The sequence below is a fragment of the Paramisgurnus dabryanus genome, chromosome 6 (assembly GCF_030506205.2).
Source record: "Paramisgurnus dabryanus chromosome 6, PD_genome_1.1, whole genome shotgun sequence".
Lineage (NCBI taxonomy): Eukaryota > Metazoa > Chordata > Actinopteri > Cypriniformes > Cobitidae > Paramisgurnus > Paramisgurnus dabryanus.
This window is the reverse complement of record NC_133342.1, coordinates 27541964-27566505: the sequence shown is the minus strand read 5'-3', so window position 1 is coordinate 27566505 and position 24542 is coordinate 27541964. Positions and strand designations below refer to the sequence as shown.

The following is a 24542-nucleotide window of genomic DNA, read 5'->3' as shown; positions in this document are numbered from 1 at the left end:
GAGAGTTTGAATCCCACATCCGGCAGGAAATGTCTGAAAGGTTTTGGTGTAGCTGTGGATGGGTGAAGTGCAGAGACAATCATGTCTTTTCGCTTTTTTCATGTCTCTTTTCCTTACACGACGGTCCTACGGTTGTCAACATTTAGACATGCAGAACACGTCGAAAAAAAGACTTCGCCTGGCGTTACAAAACAACCCCTTTTATGGACCGGATTCGGACCTCCAAAAATTACATGAAAAAGACGTCATTCCGACATCACTTTGCGCAGTGGGTTATGACCCTTCCAAAAATGGCAAAAATAAACAATTTCATTCAAACAACAAATCCTTGGGTTGTAACTAGGCATGTAAAAACTTTCAGAATAATTTATTAAGTAAAATACCTTCTATTTAAATATCAATGAACAATTTAACATATTATTTCAATGTTTTCTTTGGCACCTTTAAGTTTTAAAATGTTAAAACTTACATGTGACATCATTGTGCACTCTGGGTCTTCATGGATACAAAATCTTGACATGAATGGGTGACTTATTGGCTTGTAATTTTATGCAAGTTCTGTATGGCTCAGAATGATGTACAGTAAAACAGTATTCATATAAAATGTTAAGAAGATACTTATTTGATTTTATTAACAGTAAAATCTAAAAAAAGAACTGGGGCACAATGACCTTATTAAACAGTAAATTTTTTTATTTCTAGTCAAACATTTAAGAGCAATCTTGCTATTATTATAATAATTAAGTTTGATATTTAAGGCCCTGACATTTAATCAACAATCATAATAATATTCATTATTCACACATGCCTAGGTACTGTACCAAAAATCTGTCAAGATAAAAATTTTAAACAAGAAAGTTTAGTTTTTATTGTTGGCCCGACTGAAAGGCTCATTTGGATTCAGCACACCCAGTTTGAAGACCAATAGCATTATTCAGTATGACTATTATAATCATCCTTACATGTTTGTGCTGATATAGGCATCATCTTACTCTCAAATACCAATTATCACATTAACTAGGCTACTGTAAAATGCAACTAATTACAGAGTAAAGTCTTGTACTGGTTGGCTAACAAACTGCCTTGCCACTACTGTACGTGTTAGCATGGCAAAACCTGAGATTTTGATCTTGTCATAATTTAACTCTCTTTAAAGATCATTAATCTATCTGTCAGTAGGTACAGTATGTTTCCCATACTAATTAGCAAATGCTGCTGTCAGATGAAAAGATGTCACATGTGAAACTCCCTCGGCATTCAAAAAACTGTCCTCCAGCACCATTGCACACAGGTGAGCACATTTAGATCAGTGTAATCTGTGGATGGTCTGAAGGCATCATCATTAGGTGGGTATTAAAACAGTCTTTGGGCTCTTTATCTGCATGTCGTGAGGCTCGCGGGAATTGATCATGACTGGATTGCAACACAGACTTTTCACAGTTGATTTATAAGTCCTAGGAAAGTAATAAAAGGTGCCCACTCAACCATTTGAATCCAATTATCTTTCACAGAATGCTGTTGTTATCCAATTAAAACCCATTCTGCTCGTGAGAATTATAAGAAGTTATTTTCTTAGTTTTGACAGAGGTGATTTATATTGAATGTTGTACACGGTATGTTTAATGTTGGTCTGGTATACGACATATGGGGTGAAAAATAGCAAGGTAAAAATTACAAGGTCTGAACACACATTTTTTATTCTGAGAGGGAGAGAATCTTGTTAAATATGTTATGGTATGCATTTTGATTCACTGCTGCCTAAATGGTGGTGATAAAGGACGAGTACGCAACAGACGCATATTTCAAGAATTCAGGAATCATGAATTTTATTAAGCAATAGAAAATATACACCAGGGAAAATAGCTTCCTTTATGAGTTCTGAATTTTTTTTCTCAATTTTAAACTTTTACTTTAAAAATCAACTTACTTTCTTCCACTTGAAGAGGCCAGTGAAAAACAACAGCCATATAATCCCACAGTAAAACTGGATGACAAAAAAGTTTGACTGTAGTCCCATTTGACCAGACAACAGGAAAACAACACGCGACTTCTTGGTTTACAAACATGCACAGCCATTACGGGGTGTGCTGGTTGCCTTTCTCTTGAAAGAGTCTGCTGAGTATTTGTACCTCAGGTCCCCAGTTGTCTACCTGACTGAGGTCCAGATCTGACTGAGGTTCAGGCAGGTCCAGAGAACTGATCGAACCAGAAGTGGAACCACGGCCCTCGTAGGCATACGTTTGAAGAGAATCGTACGGAGGCCCGCTCATATCCCGATCGGCCTCAACCACTTTCAGTTTAATCACATCGTGGATGTCCTCATCTGGTAGGGTCAAAGATGGGCTGAGGACCTCTGAACTCATAGCCCTCCACAATTCCGACTGAAAGTCCTTTCTTAGCCTCATCTCCTCGGCTGCCGCGGGGTTCCTCAGTGCTGCTATGTCAAAGGCCTCGGTGTCTTCCTCGCCTCCACCCTCGTCGTCGTATGTCACCACGTTCTCTCTAATGTCCTCCGCCGAGATGATCAAAGGCTCCTTTTTGCTCTTCTTACTACGCAGAGTGATAAACAGAACCACAATGGCTACAAAAGAAAAGACATAAACTGAGTAAGTCCATCCACTTATAATCACTCATCTGCTCAACATGTAAAATCAACAAATGTTTTGCCTATTTGGGGCACACAATGCAAAGCTCATCTTACATTTATGTAGCCCATCGTGTGTGGCTCGTAATGTCAAAATGTGTGTTCGTGTGTCATGTGAACTTATGTAAATCACGCGTGATGTCATAATACGAGCCTGCTGCAGCCGCTTCAAAGAGGTTTGAGCTAAAAGAGACACTCATGTTTTCCAGAAAATTGCTAAATCTCATGTGTAATCAGAGTTAAGAGTTAAGTTATTGTCTTGCGAGTATTTTGTGAATGTGAGCGTCTCTTTAATCATAAACTAAAAAATCTTTATATAAAGAAATGCAGGATTTTTTCAGGATTATTATTATTATTATTTTCCTTGTTCCCAAACTGTACTCCCTTTGGAGCATAGTCTGTTTTTTTTTTTAACCTACCCTTCCTCATGTAATGCTGTATTTCTTCTTAATGCTCTGTCGACCTATTCTGTCTACCCCATTGTTTTTATGTATTGTATGTATGGACAGGTTGATGGTTTCATTTCACTGGTTCTTGTGACCATGTGACAAATAAAGCTTCATTCATTCATTCATTCAACCCAACATTGAGTCAAAAAGGAACGAACCCAACACATTGGGCTGTTTTTACACAAGATGCTGGGTTGTTTTATCCCATTGTTGGGTCAAATGTGAACATTGTTTAAACCCAAAGGCTCGCAAGCCCTCTAAATTGAACCTGACAAATAATTTTTGGTATTCCAGTGTGTTGTTAATAAAACTATAAGTCTGTCAAGGTACTTGCACACTTTCCAGTTGTTGTTCATGGTTTCAGCCCACACAGTTGTGCAGCAGCCAAGCACACCTTAGTAGTGTCTATATTTGGTTTTGTCAGTAGATGAGAGTGGGAGACAAGGTTTTCACACATCCTGCAGGGCAAAACCTTTCATCTACAACCGGTACATTTTCAAGGCGTGTTACTTAGAATGTCAGGTAAACAAAAATCCACTCGGGAGAAAATCTTGAATATGCATTAGCCTTTGTTCTACTGGAATGCTTTGGTAAATAAGCTAAAACAATGAAAAGATAATTTTTGCATTTTCTTTTTGTTTTCACCTCAAAATCGACAGTCATTTGAATTCATTTAGCTGAAATCGCTAATGCATTCCCTTTTAAATACAGTGAGGTCCAAAAGGTTATAGAGCATTGCACTAGCAGCGCATATAATGTATACTGCAACTTGAATGCACTGTACTACTTTGGATTAAAGTATCTGCCAAATGCATTCCTATATCATAAGCACATCCCATTGTTTTAAACATCCTTAACTTTATCAGTATAGTGCACAAAATGAGATGTCCAACCGAACAGCAGAGTCTGACAGCCTCTGTCACATTTCACTTGTATTGTATGAAACAGGGCATGCTTCAGCATGTTTTAAATCACTTGTGATTCATGGTGAGAAGAAGGCTATACACTCTAAATAAAATGATGGGTTATTTTAGATCCAGCATTTGGCCAGAAAAGGACAAGCCCAGCCGTGAAGTTAAATTAACACAGAAAATGGTTATGTTTGTCCCATCAATGGGTTAAAACAACCCAGCATAGGTTCAATTATAACCCAAGGGGCTGGGACCTTTTTGACATGGAAGGCAATAGCCTCTTTCACTCACTAATTCTGGTAAATTACCATGAATTTACCAGAATGAATTTACCAGTAAATACAAAAATGTGCTGTTCACACATGCAGTGACATTCCGTATTTTCACCAGTAAGACATCATTCACTCATCAGTATCAAAATACCGGTAAATTCGTTGAGAAAGCGGAAGTACCTGTGGCGCGTGGCGAGCTCAGTGTTGTATTTGTAAACAATCCACGTCGTTCATATCCACGGTCCACATTTTGTTGTTTTCACGTCTGTGGTAAATTCTGACAGTCGCCAAGTTGCTCATGACCAAACAACATTGCATGAGGCGACGTCAAACCGGAAATGCGTTTTAAACAACAGTACTGTTTGCACTTTAGGCTTCACAGAGGGCTTGCTAAGGACGTCGGCAATTCGGCAAGTAGGTGGTAAGCTGTTTTAAACAACTTTGGTGAAGAAAATGTGGACGTAAACTTCAGGTGTGCTCGACTTTCAAGCAGCGTGTGTGTGGAAACGTCCGTAAAACGGGGTAAACGCGTCATCTGTAATAAAACATTATGATTGGCCCGAAGCTGTCAGCGCGGTCTGACGTTGTCTGTTCTAAATGCCGGTAATCCTATATTTTTCGTTCACACATAGCGCTTACCGGTAAATTACTGGTAATCTTACAACCTGTCTTACTGGTAAATTGGGAGCACTGATTTAACGGAAAGGTTCTGTTCAAACATGATCTGTTGACTGCAATTTACCAGTAAATTACCAGTAAAGACTGTATGTGTGAAAGGGACTATTAATTGCAACAGAATGTTATGTTTGGGTGTACTGTCCCTTTAAATGCATTCATGTTATTAAAGAGACACTTTTTAAAAAATAGCCTCATTTTCCAGTTCCCTTGAGATAAACAACTTATTTTTATCTTTTGGAATCCATTCAGCCAATCTCTGGGTCTAGCTGTACCACTTTTAGCATAGCTTAGCATAATTCATACTTGTGTAATAATCAAAGACTTTGTTGCCTTTGTTGTTGACTTTATACTATGGCTGCAGCAGGTGCAATGATGAGACTAAGTCAAGACCAAGACCAAGACAGGCTGAGACCAAGTCAAGACCAAGACCAGTGCAAGTCACTGCAAAATAAACACAAATGTGGATATGCATATGATTAGGCACCTGTTGTCTCTGTGTGTGTGTGTGTGTGTGTGTGTGTGTGTGTGTGTGTATGCCATCAGAGAAGTTGATCAAATAATCAAAGGCATTGCAGATATGTGGGAATTTATCTTTGTAAGCAAATAAAAGTGAAAAAACACTAAACAGCTGAAATCAACTTAACCATTTTTTTCTGAACTGTCTTTCCATGGCTTGCATCCACTTAACACAATGCAGGTGTTTTTAGTAATAAAATTAAACAATGCTTAAAAATGCCAAAATCATATGTCAAACCTGAATAAACTGCATAAAATTAATGATAAAAAATAAATTTGTGATGTGCCATCAATTGTGGTCTTGACCGGTTTTGCAATAAAATTCCGAGTCCTCTTTGTCTGAGACCGAGACGAGACCGAGTAAAAAAGCGGTGGATTCCAAGACGAGACCAAGACCTTTAAAAAGTGGTCTTGAGACCGGTCTCAAGACCGAGACCAGTCTCGTGAACTACAACACTAATAGTCCCCTTGGTAACTTTCAATAGCAGGGGACTATTTTCGGGGACTGCGTTATATCATTGCGCCTGCTGCAGCCATGGTACAGCAGCAAAGTCTTTGATTATTATGCCTTTATGAGAGTATATCTCCTAGACATATCGGCCTAGAAAATCGCAACTTTAAATTTGTTGTCGGTCTTAGTACACGATGTAACTACAGAAGAGTCAAGTTTTAAATAGGAAAAATATCAAAACTTTTTTGCTTTTTTGGTAATTTTTAAGAGCCATGCTAATGGTCTTATCAGGTTTAATGGATTATGCTAAGCCAGGCCCGTAGGCAGGGGGGGTTCGGGTGGTTCGAACTAACCCCCCCTCACTGCCAAAGGTCCAGAATTTAAGTCCTTTTTTCATGTGATTACTGTCATCATTGTTTTAATCAATACTTGTGACAAATATTCTGGGTTGCTGTTTCAAATTAATATGATACATTATTGTAGCTGGACGTGTGTGTGTGCCGCGCCTGCAGTTCAGAGAGAGTTCTCGCAATACACTTTTCGATTGACATGTGACGTCTTAGCACCGTGAGACCGATTCAACAGTGAGTATGTTTTTAAATAGATCTCGCGATAGTGTGATGTCACAGGTCTGCGCTGCACCCATTAAGTAAGATAAAGTCAAAATGATACCGAAATGACCAATCAAATCAAACCAGGCAGACAGAGGTGCAACACAGAGGTCAGATGCGCAGTTATGGAAGTGCAAAAAAGATGTAAGTAATCAAACGCTGACTATTATAAAGCAGTTTAATGACGAGAAATATTAAATCGCAGTGATTGTCAATGTGACAAGACAAGAAACATTACTGCAGCTGAGCACATATGTGTGTCAAAATATAATGCGCTGCTTTCACTCCCTCCAGTAATTCACTTCCAGTTATTCAGAGTGTTTAAAAAAATTTAACTCCACCCTTTAATTCTATAATATATATTTTTACTGTATAATCATTAGATTTACTGTGTTGTACTGGACTGCTGCTAAGCTTGAACTTGCCCATGTTCATCTTTTGGCTTAAACATTTTATTGCAGTCTTAAAGCCAAATAACCAGTACCCGTTGAAGTCATTAAAGTTAATTAAATAACAAAAGAAGAGAAAATCACTCACTGGTCCTGACTGTAACTTCTTCCTATAGTGTTGAGCTCTGCTATTTAAAGTAAGTTTGTTATGGAATTTTGATTTCCTGAACTTTTACTAAAGTTACTGCAGTTAACATGAAGCATATTGCTTCATTAACAGACAGTAAATCAGATGTGAGAAGTTTAAAATTCAGCCTTGCATTATGTTTACATCTTACAGTTAGTATAATGCCTAATGCATGCAGGCTAATGCATGCAGGGCAAGAAGAATATTTATCTAATGTGGGGTAATGTGAAGTAATCGTAGATTCATTTATGTTTTTTTTTATAAGTACAGTTTTCTTTCATGGGATATGGACCCCCTAAAGTAGCCTTGGCCAACCCAGTTATACAATTCTAGTTCTACCACTGCATTACTTATGTTGTATTTCAGTATAATAAGTATGTGCATATTTTGAATTAATTTAATAAACAAATTATTCATAGCCTTTAGTTATTTCACTAAAATGATCCTATATTCAGTTAGCCTACTGTATGTTTACTTTACTGACACAGCCCAGTGTGCCCAGGATGATAAAATAATTATTACAATGTATTCCTAATGACCAACACAAGTCTTCTGCATACTGACATGGTTTGAAATCTATATAGTTATTTGATTCTTTGGTTTTCTGATGTATTAAAATTCATATTTGTAGAGCAGAAAAATAAGACATTTTTTTCCTGGGGTGCATGCCCTAGAAAAATACTTATACGGACAGCTGTATTTATAAAATCCTGCGTGAGGCCCTGCTCATAATTAAATACAAAAGGAGAAAAGGTCTGCAAAAAAGGTCCACTTTTTGAAAAAAAGAACCCCCCCTTTCAATAGGCTGGCTACGGACCTGTAAGCTATGCTAAAAGTGGTACCGCCAGACCCGGAGATTGGCTGAATTGATTCCAAAATGGTAAAATCAAATGTTTAACTCTAGGGGAGCTGGAAAATTAGCCTATCAACAAAAAAAGTTGAGTGTCCCTTTTTAAGCATAAAATGGACGTATGAAATACAACATATGAAATTCAACTTTTCACTTAAAAATTGAAAAAAATCCATGGCAAGTCCATATTTATAAAAACTGCCTAGCGCCACATCAGGGTCTGAGCAGACGTACACACTTTTGCTTGTCTGATTTCTGCAGTTTTTTGGAAATATAAGCCATTCTTGCTGCTCGAAAAGGTTTGAAAACATTGACAAGCATTATTTTTATGTCTATGACATTAATTAGGCATCGTTTAAAGGCAGAGATTTAAAACTGCTCAGCTGCGCACAAGTTCAAGATCATTTGCAATTTATAGATATCACATCTGAAAAAAAAAGGGGCACATGTTTTCTGCACATACGTTCGGTTTATGAATCACACATACGCATTTTTGATAAATGATGGTAAGACCAAATGTAGGATGGTTTCTACAGCCGTTCTCCTCTTTACTTTATTGCAGATAGAGCAAGATAAATAAACCATCTTTTCTCTTGCTCACTGTGTTTTCAGTCTTACCCAGAAGGATGAGAACACATAGGAGGATGGCGATGAGAGCTCCAGTGCTGAGACCAGCCGAGGACAGGAACGCTTGAGCTCTGCATACAGGAGCTCTGGCCCCACGCTGGCATGGACACACCCTGAGCGTAAGTGTGCTGGTGCTGCTGAGAAGTGGCTCTCCTCCATCCCACACAACCACCGGCAGCTGGTACAGCTCTTGTTCCGCCTGGCTGAAGCCTTGCCTGCGTGCCAACACGCTCGCGCTGCTATCTGTCAAAGAGAGAGAGCAGAGGTTTATTCTCTCTGGCTACATGCATGTGTGCAACACAAGCCTAACAAAACAATTCGCCCCCCATTCTTGGTGGTTGCCTGTCAAAATGTAGAGCAGATTTTTGAATATTACATAGTTGTTTCATATTCAAGCTGCCTGTTTTCTTCACTCTTAATACCATTTTTGCACACAAGCAAGATGATTCATTACAATTTAAGAAGACATTTAACGTGGATCTGATAAAAAACAGAGCATGCTTTACATTTCTAAAAATACATTTTAGTATGGTTCCCCAAAGAACCTCCCTTCTGTTCAATAGTAACAACAAATATCCTTTTGGGAACCTTTATTTTTAAAAGTGCACTACTGCACCTCTCGAGCACGAGTTTTGGGGCACTGGTATGCTGACAGTCTGTAAACTTCACACATGCAGCGACAAAAACGTCATGCTTTATTAACTCCCTACAGTGCCTCAACTTTTCTCATTTTCGAGGCTTGTGCAGGATTTCCACCTGCTATCTTTCTTTCTCACATACGCTCACACCTAAAACCAGGTCCTAAGCAGCAAGGCGTATGCGCAGTCATGCGACTTTATCATACTGTGGCTGCGTGTTGAGCGGCAAATTTTATCTGACTCTTCTGTTTCCAGAGGTGGTGGGTGGGGAATTGTTGTGGGGTGGACCAGGGTTCAAGTCAGACCCTGTGTGCTTCTGGTTATCAGTTCCTGGGTGAACAGTGGTGTAGGTTTTATTCTTAAAGCAGATTGGGAACATTTAATGCTATAGAGATGCTATATGTTTTAGCCTACAGTGAAACTACATGTTACTCATCATTTGTTCTTCCTCAGATAGACTAATTATAAAAAAAAGAATATGTTCCTTTAGCTCAATCGAAGATCATTGTGTCAGTAAAGGTTGTAAAAAGGTTGTTCAATTCCCAGGGAACTCAAATATTGATAAAATGCCTTGCCTAAATGCACCAGAAATCCGTTTGGAGAAAACTATCTGCGGAATTCACAAATGTAAGTACTGCCTTTAAGTGCATTTACTTTTCCTACACTTACGGACCGCAGAATGACTTGAAAGAAAAGTGGGGGGGCATAATTCTAACCCACCAAACCAATACATTGTGACACGCCTTTAGTGTCACTAAGAGGTACCACTTTTTATGCACAGGGTATCCTCTCCTTTAGGGTCACTGTCTGACACTCAGGGTTTTCCCTATCGGTGTCATTTTTTGAGATGCGGGATACTTTTAGATGTTTAGCTTTTGTGTCACATAAAGATGCCTTTAATTCTTTGTATGTTTACAAGTACAAATAATATTTATTATAATATTACTTTTTAAAAGAGAACTTTAAATCTTTTTTCCACTAAAACTGATGCCTGTAGTTTCCCGCTGGAACCAATGGCATTCCTAGAGGTTTTCATTGGTCCAAAAATTTGTATCCAAACCCAAAGAAACCCATATGTACTACACAGAATCAACCCATGATGCACTGCAAAACATCAAAACATGTCTCGGGCAGAAGGTTGAACTACGCGCTCATAAGGTGGAGTCTGTGAGCGGTTATGGTTGGGGCGTAATCAATGTGACATCACATTGATAGGGGATCCCCAACAGCCTGTTTTGTGTGACTGCTGCGTTTTAAAGGAGATTATACAAAGAAGAATAGATGGATTTGTATAATTACAGGATGTTTCTGCACACACACAGAACGACTCGTTTTCTGATAGAAACACATTTAAAAGTGCATTTTCGCTTTAAGTCAATCAACAAAACATTTTGTCTTACCTTGATAGCATTTTCTTTTGTACCTGACGTTGTTGCATGCAATCCATATTATTCCTCTGTTGTCGATTAAAATAGCATGCCTAATTGACTCATTATTCCACATTCAAAAGTATATCTGCTGTCGGTGACAGATGATTCACAGCTTTTATGTATCTTGAGTCAACTTTCATAATAAGGACTTTGCCCGTTTGAACTATATTAATGACTGCTCATTTAATGTCATGGGCCAGACATTATCATTGCTTATTTGTTGCCATATGCTCTCTGAGCAAAAATGATGTGACTAGACTTTTCATTCGTAATATCATTATAAAAAAAAATGAAAAAAGTGCTACACTTAGGCTGCATCCAAAGCCGCATACTTCCATACTTTATATTAAGCATAAAGCTGTAGGAGAACAAATAGTATGTCCGAAACCTCAGTATACATAAAAAGGTAGGCGAGAATTACCAGGATTTTTGACTATTTCTCGCGAGATTCAGAGGTATGTATACTTAAGTAGTGTCCGAACCACCTACTTACATCCTATATAGTAGGAGAAACGGTATGTGAACAGAGTAGTGTCAGAATCCTCAGTATTCATAAAATCAGTAGGCGAGAAATCCCTGGATGCCCTACTGAGATTCTGAAGCAAGCATCAATGGACACTTATCTATCCCAGCTTTCCCATGATGCCGCGGGAAAGCAAATCAATGATCATATCAAATCAACCGGAGACCAGCAAATCGAGTGATTCCGATACACAAGGCTGTTCCTCAGCACCCTGAATTCAGGATATCCCATAAAGTGCTCAGCTGATTCATCAAAATAAAGCTGCAGAACTAAGCTGTGTTGAGATGGCAGTATATATGTGATAGTTTTTTAGAAAAATACATTTGAATAAAGTTTTGTTTCGTATGGTATTCACTTCTATGTGTTTTTATTTATTGTGATGGTTTTATTGGGCTGTTGAATTATTTGAAAATAATGCACACCCTAGGTGGTAATGTAGAACGACGCGAAGCCGTATTTTGACCAGAGTCAATTATTCCGCTTATACTACGGTTAACACAGACATTACTCTGGTGGTTATTTTAGTACATTTGACAGATTAAGTGTGCGGTTTACGTAAGGGATAATGTAGAGGCAGCCGGTAGTTATTGGGAAATAAGCCCCGACAGTGTGATCTTGTATCACACTGAAGGGGCTTATTTCCCAATAACTACCGGCTGCCTCTACATTATCCCGCTTATTACACGGCTACTTGCCACATAAGAAAAAAAACTGGACATGAATTTAAAACATTTTATTGGCATATTTGTTTTAAATTAACATTTTTATCCGCGAAACTTTGCACAGATGCATAAAATGATCGTAATACCTTATTAAGATCCTCTGCTTCATACTAGTCTGTCTCCATTTTTTTTCTCTTTAACCAGTCTTTGAGAAGTTTTAATGCCCATTCTGTATTTTTTTGTGTGTTGGCTTCGTAGCTGTCATGCTCTATTTTGTCAAGTTCAGTCTCAGTAAGCTCTCTGTGTCTTGGCGTGGTTGTCGAGTGTTTGTCACAAGATGGCGCCAAACAGACAGTAATCTTTATTGATCTTTATTGGCGCGGAGCGATTTTACTCGTGCAAGTAGTCCGGCTATGCGTTATTATTTTGGAGCGGTTATTATTTGAAAAGAACGAACCTGCAAATGTCTCAACTGACCAATCAGAATCAAGCATTCCAGAGAGCCGTGTAATAAAGAAAAATAATCAACACCCGTGGAACATTTCTCAACCAATTAGAATAAAGCATTCAACAGGCATGTGGTATAATATATATTTTATTAATATAGATTATGTATAGAATAATATAGAATAAAGAAGATATAATATAACATATAATAATGTAAATATGTCAACATTATTATATACATTATAATTATAGTCTAGAATTTGATTATGGTGTACATGATTATTGTGTATACAGGGTATAAATTGTTCTCGTTTTTGTTGAATAAAGAGTTGTTCCGAAAACGTCTTCACATTTCACGCACAAATCTGTGTGTACACTTGCTTAGTGAAGGAGACCCAGTGACTAAACTCGACCCATTAAAACGACATGTCTGAAATATTTAAAGAGCAACTATGGTCAGATTCTTGATTTTGTTAGCGAATCTTGACCACGTAAAAAGCATGGTTAATTATACATTGACAGGAAATTAACAGCTGATTTGAATAGCTGTGAATCATTAGTGTGAACCATGCATGCTCTGAAAAATGAATCATTTTCACTATAAGATGCACTGCACAGTAAATAGACAAATAAATAAATAGAAAACAGCAACAACAACACATACTGCCAATACTGGAAGTCTTGCATAGGTATTTATCACTGTAGCTGTTATTCCTTAATGTGAGGGTTCAAATTGAGAACATAAATAGCCTGAGAGGGAATTTCCTGAGAATTGGCCCTCAAGGAAAATTCTCAATGTAACACGTTTAACATCTCAGATGTGATGTGCTCACAAGCATGTAAACATTAACGTATATTTAAACTGAGAAACCATGGCACAGCATTAAACCTTACGTCCTGGTTTTTGACAAACAGACCTTGCGAAAGGGTGCACCATTCGCTTCATCACCCATTCTCAGAAACAGTAAAGCCTGATTATGAATGCTCTCAAGATACATAATATGAACTGTGTCATAAAGTATTACCGTCAAAATGATAATTCTCAATCGAACCCCGTGCCATTTCCCAAAGGGGAAATAAGAGCAGCTGCAGAGGGAAATTTCATCATATTTTTCTTCCTGCCAAACAGTTTGGCCGCGTGGACGGCGGCACAATCACTGCAGTGCCACAAGCGCAAAAAGAAAACCATCTCTGTGATCAGGGTTGACAGTCTTACACACCCACCCAATCAATCAGCAAGCAGACGTGACAGAGCGCTCCTTAAGCCTTTTTCGAGGAATCCCTCAAGCCCAGCGCGTAAAGCGGCCTATAATGATCCATCCACGGGGACAATATTTAAGGTTGAAACCGCCTGTGAGAAGCCAAGGCTTGCATTGTTCAATACAAATTGAAATAAGGCTCTTAAGTACTGTTGCTCCAAACTCTGGACACTTAGCATCTACCTCTTATCTCCCTGATTGCCCAGTTAAACTCTACTGGTCCACCTGCATGTTCGCCATTTAGACCTGATTCTCCAAATCAGCAGTCCAGCATTAGAAGAAATCATTAGAGCCTGGTCTTCTCCCTCAGGAGCCCTGAGCTAACATAAACACAGAGCCGGTTTCCTGGGAAACAGCAGCACTGGCCTTGCAACGATATTAAATAAGAGCGTGAAGAGGAGGAGAAGGCGAAAAATGAGGGTGATCTGTGTGACAACATGTGGTACTAAATATGTTTGCAGAGAGGCATCGAGGGTTTGCCCTGAGCAAACATCAGGAAATCAGTTGGAAAACATTAGAAGATTCCATTACTGAGATGCCTTTAGAGAGGCTCTTTAGATCAGCTTATTTGCCTTTCATGAGAGCTTGTGTACAACTTAAACAATGTATATGTTTTTGTAACAAACTAAGGTTCAAGCTTTCCATGTCAAACTATCTGCATACTCTAGTGGCAAATTAGGCTTTTTTCTTCACCCCACAAAGCATTTAATGGCACACTAGTTGCCCAGAAGATGCTCAGAAGTTGCCTTTTCATAGCTCGGGAAATTTGATGTAGTTCCCAGTTGTGGTTCATTTAAATTTGACCATAATCTTAAATGTTCTCCTAAACTTACTTAGAAGAAAAAATGGAAATAAGGCATTTGTTTAAATGCATTAAAGGGGACATTTCACAAGACTTTTCAAATATGTAAAATCAATCTTTGGTGTCCCCAGAATACGTATATGACGTTTTAGCTCCAATTACCACATAGATAATTTATTATAACATGTTTAATTGCCACTTTGTAGGTGTGAGCAAAAATGTGTCGTTTTTGGGTGTTTCCTTTTAAATGCAAATGAGCTGGGCTGCGTTCTCCAATACATGGGTTTCAGTCATGTGACTTTTTACGTTATGCCGCCATCTTGAGGACCTACCGAGTACCAGTAGGCTACTGACAAGCATTGGCTGGCTTGCTACGATTTACGGATTTCTTATCTTTTACTGTCTATGATTCTTATGGATACGGGAAATGGCTACGAAAGACAACATGTCGCACCTCGACTGTCATGAAAAGAAACGCGACTTTAAAAAAATATACCTTGGTTTGGGTGTGATGCCTACTCAATCCCCGATACGTTCTTCCAGCCGCTGTTCGCTGCTACCGAACTACCACTATTTTACAACACTAAGGCGGCGCGTCACAACATGAAACTTTGCTCGAAGTATCACCTGGATCTCTACTCATGAACGCGAACATTGAGAACATTGTTTGTGTACACAGAGTTTAATAAAAAGAAAGTTTTGTACAACTGATTTTGGCTGTTATGGTGTCTGCTCGTCATCCCTGCCAGACGGAAATAATCGATTTCTGAATGCGAATGAATGAATCTCATATGAGGCTCCTTTTTCAACTAGGTGGTCAATATTGTTTTTCACTTGCGACAAAACAACGAATTATCTGTGCATTTATATGAAACTATGCTTTAGGAGCTATCCATCTTTACTCTCCTCCCTCCTTACGTTCCATTCGCAGATCGATACATCTAGACTGGGAAGATGGCGGCGAGCGGAAGCCAAATCAACCAAAGTCAGTTGTTCAAAACCTTCTTTTTAGTAAACTCTTTGTTCACAAACAATGTTCTCAATGCTCGAGTTCACGTGTAGAGACACAGACGATACTTCGAGCAAAATATCATGTTTTGTCGAGCCTTCTTAGTGTTGTAAAAATAGCGATTTTGATGCTCACAACATATTGAAGGCATAGCTTCTAGTTCTTTTGCGACCACTTCAGGTCCTCAAAATGGCGGAAGACAAGAGAGTGACGCCAGCTGAAACCCATGTATAACGTTGTCTCTTAGCGCGCTACGAAGACTCAAAAGGTACACCTTAACTACAGGTATGCCTTTCCTACGTGTGTTCTCCGAACTATACCTTAGGATGTTGCTTAAGGTAAACCTTCTTAAGTTCGACCTTAGTGGGTGCTGTCCATGGTGGAGGTGCTGAGTAGGTTTATATCGATTGCTCGACAATCAATTGTTCACTTTATGTAATAGGTTTCGCTGCATTATGAGATAGCAGTGTTCTTTATTTAAGAAACATTTTAGAAATAGTTCAAGTTAAATTTATTAGGAATATCTGTTAAAAAATATTTCAAATTGCAAACAACTAAATTCAACCTTCTATATTTTATATCAAACCCGTGCAAAACCCGCAACTTTATTTCCAAATGTATCATGTTTAAACTGCTCCAATTCATCCGCTATGCCTTCACTTTGAAAGGATAATTTATATTAGGGGTTCCCAATAAGTGCGTTGCACAGGGGAATAAAGTGGGTCGTGCAAGTACTTGGTTGTGCATTACACTTAAAATATAAAGTACAAACTGCTGTTGTTCATTAGTTCACGCGTTTATTGTGCTTGGACACTGGATGCGCAAGCAGCATGGTTACAATGGGGATAAAGCTTACGCATTTCTGGAGCCTGTCTGTCTACCTCAAATATAACATATAAAATATACATATTATATAATAAATAAATATATATTATGATTACTCTCAGGGGTTAAATTGGGATTTGTTATGTGGGGGGCTCTGCGGGGAGGGGTACTTCAAGGGGTAACATGTTTAATACTGATGATAGCAAAGCCACTGGTGTGTTTCAATGACATTCTGGACCTCTGATAGGATTTGATAAGTTTCAGCTTTAAAGCTGTGCCAGAGGTTGACCAAAAATATTTTAAAAAGAGCATCTGAATTATAAATGATGCAAATCTATGAGATTGACACCCTATATCCATTTGTTGCACATGTCATCATGCACAACTGATCAAACTTTAAAGGAAGTTAAAAGAATCAACCTCCTTGAATAATTCTAGGCATAAGATAGGCTACCCTAAAAGACTCAATTAACAAGAAAAGATACAACACACAGTACTGTATCGTCAACATGTCTTATAAATTAGCCATAGAGATTCCCTATGCTGGTCAGCAGCTAAAACAATCATATAGTTAGGTTTGATTTGTTTAATCAAAATACATTATTTTATTAAACTATACAATAGTTATATCCAGTGTTATCCTTAACATAATGTAATTAGATGAGTGACATACATACTTTAATCCTTTACACGTTTCTAGTCTTCTATGAAGTTTTCTCGACGTGGGCACCATTATTACCTCTCTCTCTCTGTCTCTCTCTCTCTCTCTCTCGTCAAATGATCCTGCGTGAGAGCGCGTTCTTGAAGCTCTGAGTTTTTTTGCTTGAGTTGCATAACTTGCGCGAAGACGCATTTAAAGAGAAAAGCGGGTGTTTTCGCGGCAATTGCGGCGCCCAATTCGCGTCATTTTCATCGCCCCGTGCGAGGACGCGCCTGGTTGCGTCTTTGCATTGACTTCGTATGTAATCTGCTCGCGCAAATCGTTGAACCTGCGTTGGTAAGTATGCCCCATAATGAATGAAAACACATATTCCCTTCGCGTCAGTGCACACGCACCAGCGCAGCGAGTACACTGGCAAGAGCAGAGCGCGACCTTCAGCCTATGTGCCGGGGCTTATGCTGCGTTCCAGGCAGGCTTTTAAACCCGTGAGTTACGACTTCAAAACCACGACTCACGACCCTATGCGTTCCAGGCAGCCTGTAACTCGTGTTTTTACAACCTTCTACCAGTGAAAGTGCACTGGAACGGCAGTCAAACCCGTGACTTCCCACCCGTGAACTCGTACTAGATCGATGTACTCCCAGTTCAGAGTCGTGAGTCGTGGTTTTGAACTCGTGAGTTACGGGTTACCGGTTGCCTGGAACGCAGCATGGACGGCCCCGGCCCAATTTAAACCCTGATTACTCTAGATTTTAGCTTTGATTAGTTTTAATGTGGAAATTGTGTTGACCTTAGGAGACTATACAAGCAAGTGCGCAGTTTATTTTGAATGTTTATAAAGAATATGGCATGCAGTTGCCTCAAAGTTATAAAACATTAAAAAACTTCGATGCAAAGTCGAATTAACATTAATAATCATAATTAGTTTTTTCCCCCCCGATTTATTTATGCAGCTAAAGCTGGTAGACTAAGATTTAACGGATATGAAATGCACAAATGAAATAGTAGGATTGCCAGTTTCACCAACTCCATCACCCAAAATATATTTTTTAAATAATTTCTTAAGCCTGTAGCATTTAAGAATTCGCAGCGGATGTCCCTTTGGAAAACATAATTACAAATCTAACAACCATCAGTGTAATGATGTCTAATTATGTGAATGTTTTATTCTTTAAATATAAAAATATTTGCCTAATTCAACACGGAGTGTATTGCAACTTTTTTTTTTACAAATATTTAGTAATATAGACTGCAATGTAAGCTTTTATGAAAGTGATGGCCCCTAGTGGAGTCATGTGGGATAAGGTATAGCTAAGAGTGCTCCAGACCAACCTTACGAACGTATGACTTACAGAAGGTATACGTAACTAAGAACGTTTCGGCAAACACGTATTAGCGATAAGGTACAGCATAAGGTACAACTTAAGAACGACGTAGCGTTAAGGTACAACCCCAAAACAGAAAAAGTTGGGACATAGTAGAAATTGTGAGTAAAAAAGGAATGGAATAATTTACAAATCTCATAAACTTATATTTTATTCACAGTAGAATATAGATAACATATCAAATGTTGAAAGTAAGATATTTTGAAATGTCATGCCAAATATTGGCTCATTTTGGATTTCATGAGAGCTACACATTCCAAAAAAAGTTGGGACAGGTAGCAATAAGAGGCCAGAAAATTTAAATGTACATATAAAGGAACAGCTGGAGGAGGACCAATGTTTAGGAATAGTAATGTTGTCCCATTCTTGTCTAATACAGACTTCTAGTTGCTCAACTGTCTTAGGTCTTCTTTGTCGCATCTTCCGCTTTATGATGCACCAAATCTTTTCTTTGGGTGAAAGATCTGGACTGCAGGCTGGCCATTTCAGTACTCAGATCCTTCTTCTACGCAGTCTTGATGTTGTAATTGATGCAGTATGTGGTCTGGCATTGTCATGTTGGAAAATGCAAGGTCTTCCCTGAAAGAGACGACGTCTGAATGGGATCATATGTATCTAGAACTTGGATAAACCTTTCAGCATTGATGGTGCCTTTCCAGATGTGTAAGCTGCTCATGCCACACGCACTCATGCAACCCCAAACCATCAGAGATGCAGGTTTCTAAAATGAGCGCTAATAACAACTTGGTTTGTCATTGTCCTCTTTAGTCCGGATGAAATGGCATCCCAGTTTTTCAAAAAGAACTTCAAATTTTGATTCGTTGGACCACAGAACAGTTTTCCACTTTGCCAAAGTCCATTTTAAATGAGCCTTGCCCAGGGAAAACGCCTGTGCTTCTGGATCATGTTTAGATATGGCTTCTTTTTTGACCTACAGAGTTTTAGCTGGCAACAGCGAATGACACGGTGGATTGTGTTCACTGACAATGTTTTCTGGAAGTATTCCAGAGCCCATGTTGTGATTTCCATTACAGTAGCATTCCTGTATGTGATGCAGTGCTGTCTAAGGGCCGGAAGATCACGGGCATCCGGTATGGTTTTCCGGTCTTGACCCTTATGCACAGAGATTGTTCCAGATTCTCTGAATCTTTGGATGATATTATGCACTGTAGATGATGATAACTTCAATCTCATTGCAATTTTTCTCTGAGAAACTCAGAAAACTATTTTTCACCGCAGCATTGGGGGAATTGGTGATTCTCTGCCCATCTTGACCTCTGACAGACACTGCCACTCTGAGAGGCTCTTTTTATAGCCAATCATGTTGCCAATTGACCTAATAAGTTGCAAATTGGTCTTTCAACTGTTCCTTATATGTACATTTACATTTTCTGGCCTCTTATTGCTACCTGTCCCAACTTTTTTTGGAATGTGTAGCTCTCATGAAATCCAAAATGAGCCAATATTTGGCATGACATTTCAAAATATCTTACTTTCAACATTTGATATGTTATCTACAGTATATTCTACTGTGAATAAAATATAAGTTTATGAGATTAGTAAATTATTCCATTCCTTTTTTACTCACAATTTCTACAGTGTCCCAACTTTTTCTGTTTTGGGGTTGTAGTTTCGGAGAACGCAGCCCAGATCTCTGTACTAAAAGGCAATGCTGTGGTTGGATAGTGCAGATTAAGGGGCGGTATTATCCCCTTCTGACATCACAAGGGGAGCCAAATTTTAATTACCTATTTTTTCCCATGCTTGCAGTAAATGGTTTACCAAAACTAAGTTACTGGATTGTTGTTTTTCACATTTTCTAGATTTATAGAAGCACTGGGGACCCAATTATCGCACATAAACATGGAAAATGTCAGATTTTCATGATATATCCCCTTTAAGAGATGTATTATATTAATGTGGAATGTAATGTAAAATAATCTGGATTTGTGTAAATTTGATGAGAAATGTTTGAGTTCGATGTAAAATCTTCAAGGAAAACACCACCATTCAATATTTGTTGAGGTAAGAACATAGTAAAATATTGAAAAACTGTGTTGTTTTCCTTTCAGATATCACTCTTAAAAATAAAAGGTGCTTAAAAGGTTCTTCACAGTGAGGCCATAGAATAACTGTTTTTGGTTCCCCATAGAACCATACAGTCAAAAGTCCTTTAAAAAAACATTTAATTTTTACCTTTTTTTTCATTGCAAATAACCTTTTGTGAAGCATTGTGAAGCACCTTCTTTTTAAAAGTGTTGACTATTCTGCCCTACAAAGGCTAAGTGCAGTAACTACGCAAACACTGAAACCGAGGAAAAATGCCCTTAAAGTTTTTTACACCAGCCAGTCAAACATGTTACAGCAATTTTGGCACACACGTTTCTCTGAAATGGGACAAAATGTAACCAGGAGACTTTGTCACAAGACACAACAGATCTCAAAAAGCCCATTTCAACCCTTAACTCAATTTTGACCCAATGCTTAATTATTGCGCTTTGGCTTTAGGGCAGTATTGGTGTCAGACTTGGAAACCTTAGCTCAGTTTGTGACATTGTTATGATCTCTTGGAGTGGATTTTCAGAATCTCTAATTTATGGGATTTCTTAGGAGAAACATATGAGACACAGGAGATTTAAGCAAAAAATTCCATTTTCCAAAGAGACATTGTTTGTGATTTTACTTTCTTAAATGAATAGTTTACCCAAAATAAAAATTTTGTCATCATTAACTTACCCTGAGTTTCTTTATTCTCTTGAACACAAAATAGGATAATTTTATAAATGTTGGTAACTAAACAGTTGTCGGTACTCATAGATATTCAGGCGGAGATAGCAGCTTTACTTCTTATGACAAGACCCTTGTTCCAAGATGGTGGCAAGTTTGACGCATGCTTAGAACCCCAAGGCGACATCTAGTGTACATATTTATGGTCGGTACTGTTTTACATACATAGCAGGAAAAATAAAAACTATGGAAGTAAATGGGCACCGTCAACTTTGTCCGTACCATCGTTTATCAAAATATTTTTCTTTGTGTTCAAGCGGTAAAAAAAAACATACAGCATCATGGGGGTAAGTAAATGATGACAGAATTTTCATTTTTGTGTGAACAATCCCCTTTAACATGTGTTTGTGTTGGTTTATTATTTAAGGAAATTTTTACCTTCATTGTCCTTCAGAGTGAAGTTTGGATTCACTGGAAGGTCTTCTGGCCAAGCAAATGAGAACTGGCCATTGGCAAAGTTGTCCTTATCTGTTGCCCTGATGGTCTGAATAACCTACATGGAGAAACAATACAGAACCAGAAGAAGAGAAAGAGTAAGATGTGGATAAAGCACGAGGAGGGAAAACAATCCTTTTTGCTCCACTCAGAATTAAGGTTGAATTAAACATGGCACTAAAAATATCTGAAAAAGGCCCTTTGGGCAATCGCCTAAAAGAGTATAGTCTGGTCACTCCAAATAACCTAGAAATGTAATTGGACCACCTGGGCATCTTGTTCCTCTTCACTTTTGAAAGGCATTTACTTCAGACAGCAGACCTAAACCCCCTTGCCCAGCGGGTTGTCTGAATCACAGACATCGAATAGATGAATGATTTCAAGCTTTGCTCAGCCACATGATGTTCTCTCAGCTTGTTAACCTAATTGGCAACTGCCATTGCATCAGCTGCAAGTGGGAATCTCCTCATGCAGGGTACAGACCAATTATTGAAGTTTTCACCTGTCTGTGTCGTATAACCTTTGTGAGATAAGAGCTATTCAGGAGACTTTGGCATGGTCATTCCATTTGACGTCAAAGTGAGGTTTGTTTGGTTAGCAAAAGAGTGATTACTTGAACTCAACTTTCATCCAAGTGTGCTTAAAAAGGTACAATCTGCAAGTGGCAAGAAAGCCGGTCGTCCTAAATCTGATTATACTGATGTCAGTTAAATTGCATCTTTGAACTTCTCTGTTCACACGTATTACGGTATAATAAATTTTTCATTGCAGGTCGTCTGAATAAATTGCCAGCGGAGGAGCCTGCATTCTTTGCATCTCTTGCACATTTGTATCTGCAGTAGACAAATGCGAGTGCCATTCTATGCGTGTTTTGGTGGTAAAGCCAAAAACACTTAAATATTACAGTTTTTTGAATCATCATTTACACTCTTACAAATAAGTGTGCTTCACGATGCCATAGAAGAACCGTTCTTGGATGAAAAGTTCCTTGAATGAAGAGAACCTTAAACATGAAAAGGTTCTTTGTAGTGAAAAAAGGTTATTCATATTGCAAAAATGCATGAAAGAGTGGTTCTTTTGGGAACCTTTGACTGAATGGTTCTTAGAGAAACCAAATATAGTTGTTTTATGGCATCATTTTTACACTGAAGAACCTTTTAATAAGGGCTCGACATTAATGCTTGTCCAATGTTTTGGATGGGCAAGTGAAAAAGAATTTTACTTGCCCGACCGGACAAAGTAACTTGAAAATGTACTGCACAAATACATTTTTGCACATTGAGTTTTTTACTACTTCTCTTTCACATTAAATGTTCTGTACACACCTGATCCCTCATTTAAAGGGACATTCCACTTTTTTTTGAAAATGTGCTAACTTTCCAGCTCCCCTAGAGTTAAAACATTTGATTTTTACCGTTTTGGAATCCAATCAGCTTGTCTCCGGGTCTCACTTTTAGCATAGCTTAGCACAATCCATTGAATCTGATTAGACCATTAGCATTCAATATTTTTCCTACTTAAAACTTGACTTTTCTGTAGTTACATCGTGTACCAAGATCTACGGAAAATTAAAAGTTGCAATTTTCTAGGCAGATATGGCTAGGAACTATACTCTCATTCTGGCATAATAATCAAGGACTTTGCTGATGTAACATGGCTGCAGCAGGCGTAGTGATATTACACACTGCCCGGAAATAGTCCCCTGCTATTGAAAGTAACCAAGGGGACTATTTTTGGGCAGGAGCCAAAGTTACAAAACTTCCTTATTTGTGGTATAGCCTTTCATTCAAGGATAACCAAATTGGCATGGCTGAAATGTCATTTTTATTTCTGGGCCAGTAAGATTTTTGCTTGATTTTTGCTCCGGTGGACAACCACATGACAATGCTTAATGTCAAGCCCTGTTTCTAAGCACCTTTATTTTTATGAGTGTAGCTACAGCGGTAAACAGTTGTACAAATACTTGCAGTGGTGCTTATACTGATGAGAAAGTCTGCATGGGCAGGGCTTGAAATCAAAGTTCAAACCAAACAACTGAACTAAGTGTTAAAAAGCATCACAGTTTATTTCAGCATATAGTTTTACGCAGGATAGTGTGGATCAATGCAGAGCAGATCAAATGAAGAACAATCGTCCTGCGGGTTGATGGCTGGCCAAGCAATGTGGTTTTGTCTTATCTCTGTGGAAATACCTAATAAGGGCCACAGCATGACAGCAAACCCTGATTATCTTATTCCGCTACAATACAATCACATATTTGGGTATTTGGAAAAAGGATTTTATTTGGATAGATGGGCACACCAGTACGCCAAAAGTCATAATAAATAAGCCAATTTCTACACTTATGAATGGTACTCTGTCTTCTAAAGACACATAAAATGGGTTACTTGGCTTATAAGAAGAGGAATATAAAAAGCTGCATAGTGCCCTAAAAGCAGGCTTTAATTAAGATAAGGTCCAAAAGGAAGACACTACATAGATAAATCACTCACACATTTTATTAAATACCCTTTAAGGTTATAGCTTCAGCATCACAGACAGAAGTGACTGGAGAGGACCCTTGATATTTATTCTAAAAATGTATTGCCGCCCACCTTTCCACGGTGTGCAGATTATGTGTGTCCAGCTGCTTAGCAATCTCATTTAAAGGTAAAGCTCTACCGGATATATGCCACCAAGCTGCTATCCATCGCTGCACATATGGCCTGAATGCGCATACGCGATGATTAACATTTCATGCGAGTTGTTTCTAATGCAAACTGCTATCTGCCAGTAAATACATTGAAATGTGCTGAATTATTTATAGGTTTTAATGCCTTCTAAGTCTGTCAAGCCACAGATAAATCCTTTCCTGATGTGTCAGACATCGCAAAAGGTAAGAGCAGATTCTGTGTTTATGCGTGTGGCCGTGGCATGGGCTTATAATGGGGAGTGGGTGTATGTGCTAAAGAAAAGAATGCAAGGGTTTGAGAAAACAGATAAAGGTGCAAATTTAAGGCAGAAGATGAGGAAGGAAAACTGCACAGTGTGGATAGGAGTGTCAGGGGCTCTGATGGGAGATGAGGAGAGGGATCGTGACAGGTTGAAGCAGAAT

At 38.5% G+C, this 24542-nt stretch overlaps 1 protein-coding gene across 2 annotated transcripts in view; it reads right to left on the bottom strand.

The window, feature by feature from the left end:
• Window positions 1-1815: 1815 nt before the first annotated feature.
• The window catches only part of LOC135766910 (cadherin-18), a 156613-nt gene continuing 133886 nt past the window's right edge, over window positions 1816-24542 (bottom strand). For both annotated transcript variants that reach the window (XM_065276414.1, XM_065276413.1), the window contains 3 exons: window positions 21392-21506; window positions 8577-8828; window positions 1816-2581 (listed from right to left, as the gene is read on the bottom strand). In XM_065276414.1, the coding sequence (XP_065132486.1) occupies window positions 2076-2581; window positions 8577-8828; window positions 21392-21506 (873 nt within the window). In that variant the 3' untranslated portion in view covers window positions 1816-2075. The remainder of the gene's footprint in view (window positions 2582-8576; window positions 8829-21391; window positions 21507-24542) is intronic.